This window comes from Ciconia boyciana, chromosome 1, assembly GCF_034638445.1.
Source record: "Ciconia boyciana chromosome 1, ASM3463844v1, whole genome shotgun sequence".
Lineage (NCBI taxonomy): Eukaryota > Metazoa > Chordata > Aves > Ciconiiformes > Ciconiidae > Ciconia > Ciconia boyciana.
The window spans coordinates 117739453-117744594 of record NC_132934.1 but is presented as its reverse complement, the minus strand read 5'-3'; the positions used below and the strand labels follow the sequence as shown (position 1 = coordinate 117744594).

The 5142-nt window shown below is 50.5% G+C and overlaps 1 protein-coding gene across 1 annotated transcript; it reads left to right on the top strand.

Moving 5' to 3' along the window:
• ATP5PO (ATP synthase peripheral stalk subunit OSCP) lies at positions 1 to 3560 on the top strand. The gene is made up of 7 exons (XM_072851981.1): positions 1 to 139; positions 367 to 417; positions 531 to 641; positions 1031 to 1160; positions 1276 to 1388; positions 2987 to 3073; positions 3381 to 3560. Exons 1-7 carry the CDS (start codon positions 110 to 112, stop codon positions 3492 to 3494), a joined length of 636 nt encoding a protein of 211 aa, XP_072708082.1. The 5' UTR covers positions 1 to 109; the 3' UTR covers positions 3495 to 3560.
• Positions 3561 to 5142: the final 1582 nt, after the last annotated feature.

Below are 5142 nucleotides of genomic sequence, written 5' to 3'. Positions count from 1 at the left end.
AAGGCGGGCCGGTAGCGTGGGGCCGGGGGCGGTGGCCGCCGCCGCGCCTGCGCGCTGCCTCACCTCGGGGACTGGCCTCAGCTGTGACCTCGAGCGGCGGTTGGGGAAGATGGCGGCGGTGGCGGGGCTCTCCCTGAAGGTGAAGTTGGGGGGCGGCGGCCCTGTGGCCCTCAGGGGGTGTTGGGAGGGGGAAGGGAAGGGAACGGCACGGCACGGCGTGTCGCGCGTGCGCCCTCACCCACCTCCCACGCCCGCGCGGGGTCTCGAACCTTCCCTTCCCCTTCCCCTCCCCATCCCCCGTCGGCGCGCGCCCCCGTGCCTGAGGCGCGAGGCGCGTGTCGATGCCGGCCGTTGTGCGCCCCGCAGGTGCGGCAGCTGAGCACGTCGGCGGCGAGGCCGGTCTCCAAGCTGGTCAAGGTGAGGGGGGCAGGGGTGTCACCGGCGGGGCCGCCGGCCCGGCGAGCGGCAGGCAGCCGCCGGCTCCCCGGCTCGGGGCCGCTCTAAGCGCCCGCCCGCTCTCTCGCCCCCAGCCCCCCATCCAGGTGTACGGGCTGGAGGGGCGCTATGCCACCGCGCTGTACTCCGCTGCCACCAAGCAGAAGAAGCTGGAGCAGGTGGAGAAGGAGCTGAGCCGAGTATCGGTAAGGCGTTCTCCAGCCCGCGTTTGCCTAAGCTGGCACGGGGGTTTGGGCGTGGTGGGGCTCGCCTGCTGCTTCTTGTTAGGAGGGAGGTGGGCCCAGCTCTTGCACGCTGTGGGACTCCCACTTACAGCTGGACTAGTATGCCTGCTGTCTGCACTGCGCCCCCGCTGTTAACCTGCTTGAAAGCGATACAGGAGGAGCATCAGCTCTAAAAGAAACATACTGTAAATGAGCTATAGCTGGAGCTACCATTTCACTTCCTATCTCCTTCTGACCCGTTTATTCTTGCTCAGTGAGTGACCATGTTGCCTGCTTTGGGTAGTCCAGTTAGGCCCTGTGATGCCTGGAAAACTCCTGGTCTTTATCATGTTGTTTGTATATCCTCTTAGACTCTTTTGAAGGACCCCAAGCTATCCACTGTTGTTATGAACCCTCATACCAAGAGCGCAGTTAAACAAAAAGCAGTGAATGACGCTTTAGCAAAAGAGAAGATGTCCCCTATTACGGTCAACCTGATGAGTGAGTAACCATTTGAATTCTGAAAAACCTCTGAGACTACTTGTGTTTACTGGTAGCTAAGCAAATCTGCTTCTACTGGGTGCTTTAAACCTTTCAATACATCTGCCTCTTCCAGATTTGCTTGCTGAAAACGGTCGCTTGCGTCACACTCCAGACATTGTTTCTGCGTTCGGGAAGATCATGAGTGCATACCGAGGAGAAGTGCTGTGCACTGTCACCACTGCACAGGTGAGCTAGGAACCTCTAGATCGAGTTTAAGAGGTAGCGGTCTAAAAGGCAAACTTCTTTAGCTTAATTTTCCTCTCATAGTTTAAGTACATGCTATATGAGTAGCGAGGAAATACCTCAGCTCTACCAAGATCAAAGTCTTTCTGCAAATAGTTTTTTTTATATCCAACAATTATTGGTCAAAAATTAAACCTCCCATTTCAGCTTAACAGGTAACATCTTTCCTTCCTGTGTGTGAACCCAGTGGCTGATAAAAGTCAGCCTCTTCTGCAGATACAACTGCCCCTGCTCTTATTTCTGTCATCAGGATCATACAGATCAGGTCAGAACTAACAGAGGAGCTATTAACTAGAGCAAGGCAGATACCCGATAAGACTGAGAATGCCTGTGGTGCTTGGTGCTGTGCCTCATGGGGAGCAGCTCTACCTACTTCACCACCTGCACTAATCAGGACAGAGTGGCTAACTCCGAAACTGTAGGAAGACTTTTTCAAAAGTAGCAGACAGGCAAGTCTGGCTGGTGCTCAGGAAGGCGAGAGGGAAGATGGTGCCTCCATGAGCTGTAAACGCCAGGCTGGAGGTGGTTCTGGCACTTTGGTAACTTTTTTATTAATGGATCCATGCCTAGGTCTGTTAGAGCAGGAAGCTGGTCAGCGAGGTATTTAACATAAATCTATAGCCCTTGGGTAGGGGTACAGTGAACTGCCTACCTGGACTAAATAAAGAGGCTGATCCACTTCAGAATAACTGGCTCCCCGTAGGGCCATGAGCACAGATTGTCAGTTTAGTTGTAGCCTTCAGGGACATGTGGACTCGCAAGCCTGTGCAAACCTTTCCACAAGTTTTCCTAAATATTTCATATGTAAAGTTACTTTCCTGCTGCTTTTTTGTTGTTGTTGTTAGTTTCTTTTGGCTCTCAAACTGTTAGCTATTAAAATAGAAATTATTTAAATTGCCAGTAGCACAGAGGTGCTGCTCTTCGGTGAAGACCCTTTTGTTTCTATCTCAGTGGTATCCAAGTGACTTGTAGGGATAGCAAGGACAAATTCACAGTGTCTCTTCCACAGGGATGCAGAGTTCTTCCGTGGTGATGGAGAGAGGTGTGCTTAGCCAGGAGCATTCTGCAAGCCTGCAGCAGGGCTGCGGGCTTGCTGCCAGTGTCCTCGGTCACTGCCCAGTGCTTTACATGAAACCGTGTTTCTTCTCAAGCTGCTGATCTTAATTGTTAGAAGCAGCAAAATTAATCTTTCCTTGTACAGCCTGAACGCCGCTGTGAGGTAGATCTCAAGGTTTTCCATCAAGTGCTTACTTTGGCAAGCATGGATTCCTGACACTTGCCATCTGAAGATGTCAGCATTGAACTTTTGCTGGGAATATGTGCACAAATAATGCAATGTTTCATGAAATTAGGAGGGCACAAAGCGACTGCTGTCTCTGTGCTGTCCTTTGGTTATTCCTGTTCAAGAAGGCTGCTTAATCTGCCTTCCTGGTGGAAGTGTCTGTCTTTAGAAGAATCTGAATAGAAAATTTGGGTTCTTGTTATATCATTTGAATATTTTCAAGTCCTCATTTTCCTTGTCTTCTGTTCATATTTTTCAGCCCTTGGATGATGCCAGCCTTACTGAGCTAAAAAGTGCTCTGAGTGGATTCTTGGCTAAGGGAGAGGTCTTAAAGCTGGAGACCAAGGTCTGGACTTTTTGACTTGTAAATAAATTTCATCAAGTTCATGTTAAGCTCGGCTTCCATCTCTCTGATCTTTAAAAAGAAAAATTCATTTTACTGAATCCAGTTGCTATATTACATAGTTCTGTGCTTTCTTGTAGATCTGGTGATGCTTTAATTACTAAAATCTTAACTTTGGAATACAGTGACTGCAAAGTTATCTTAAAAAAGGTTCTTTTAAAAGCTTTTTCTTTTTTAACTAGTGTAAAAACTGTATACTGGGCTAACAATTTTTTGCTAATAGAATTTCTGCTCAATATTTCTTCTTTAGACTGACCCGTCAATCCTTGGTGGCATGATTGTCAATATCGGGGAGAAGTACGTGGACATGTCAACGAGGTCAAAGATCCAGAAACTCACCAAAATCATGAGAGAGACTGTCTAGCAAGCTGTCCTCATCATTCACGATTAACCCTGTCGGATGGAAACAATAAAATTATTTCTGCTTGAATAGATGGTGCGAAGTATTTTGATTCAGAAACACAGCGCTGAGGGAGAAAGGTGATGAAGCTGCAGTGAGTTTCACTTAGTCCTCACTGAACGTTTCATGACGCAGCTTGAAAAGCTAGCTCACCCTGGATGCAGGTGAATGTTGCTGTGAAGGAAACAGAGAATAATGCTCTAGGAGCTGATAGATGGGGTCACTGCTGCTGAGGTTCTGTCAATCTCCAGGGAAAACTGTCACTCGGGGTATTGTCAGGACAGCGGTGCGACAGTCCTGCTGCTGCACGTGCTGGTTCTGTGTGTGGAAGGTGTGAACGCTGGAACTGCGACTGGTAGATTCTTTCATAAGTGCGCCAGTGGCTGTTGAAACAGTTGTGTCATCAGTGCATCCTCACCAGGAAGTGCTGTATCAGGCCCAGTTTACTTCCACGTCTGTATCGTTGGAGAGAGTTTTGTATATGCCTTAAACTAAAATTGCCCTCTGAAAACTTACTAGTGAGAGGCGGAGGTGTTTGTAACTTAAAACTGCGTACAAAAATGTTTGGAACGGGACAGGGGTTCACAACTGACAGGCGCCACAGCAGAGTTGTCATGACCGGCTGTACGTGCTTCCCAGGTAACAGCTGGACACAAATTTCTAACTGTCCTTGAAGTGCTGTGCCTCTGTTTTCTGTTCAGATAGTCTGATGGGCTTGTGAAGGAGTGTAAAATGCCTGTTTCTCCCACTTGGTTCTTGGTCAAGAACTGATGCTTGACTTAATTTTGGATAGGTTTTGGATGGATGCCATTATCACAGGGGTGGGGTGTTGAACTGGTAGTGCTAGCTCACTTCAGTTCATTTGTTATTGAAACCTGTTAACTCGCCATGGTTTTTTTTAACAGAACACTTAATAATCAGAAGTAGTCCCTGCAGGGGAGAGACTATTTAGCCCTGTGCTAAAAGTTCTCTGGTACTTCCTGCTGGAAGTCCATTTCCCACCAGGGCCAGCCCAGGGCTGCTGGCTGTACACCCTGCATGGAGGGAGGGTAGGAGAAGTAAACGCTGCGCTCAGCTTCTCGCCAGCCCTCCTGGGGACAGGAGAGGGGCGGATGGGATTGGCCCAGGGACCCCAGGGGCAGAATAAAGTGCTACTTCTGGAGGCGGTGGGAGCAGCAGAGTGGGCTCGTGTTGGGGAGGGAGTGCTGAAGCTTGTGGGGTCAGTGACAAGGGTGGGTGGCGCTTGGGATCCCCAGGAGGCTCAGAGGCAGGGCAGAGGGGCTGCTGGAGGCCTGTGGCCCTGGGAGAGGGGCAGGCTGAGCAGGCCATGGGGCAGCGAGTGGTGCAAAGGGGCCTCCTGCACCCCGCTTTCCTCTCCTGGTGCTGCTCCGGGAGCTGTACCTGCAGCGATGCGGCTTTCCAGAGCTCAGTGCTATGCAGCGGAGATGCCGGCCCCTGCTCAGCTGGATTAACGTGGCCTGGACAAAGCAGCCCGAACGGCTGGCGAGCTTCCTGATGTGTCCTATCTCACCTACCGCTACAGCAGCTGTGATTTACAAACCATTGCGGCGTGGCACTTTGGCTACAGCGCTGTCCTGTTGTGCCGGCACAG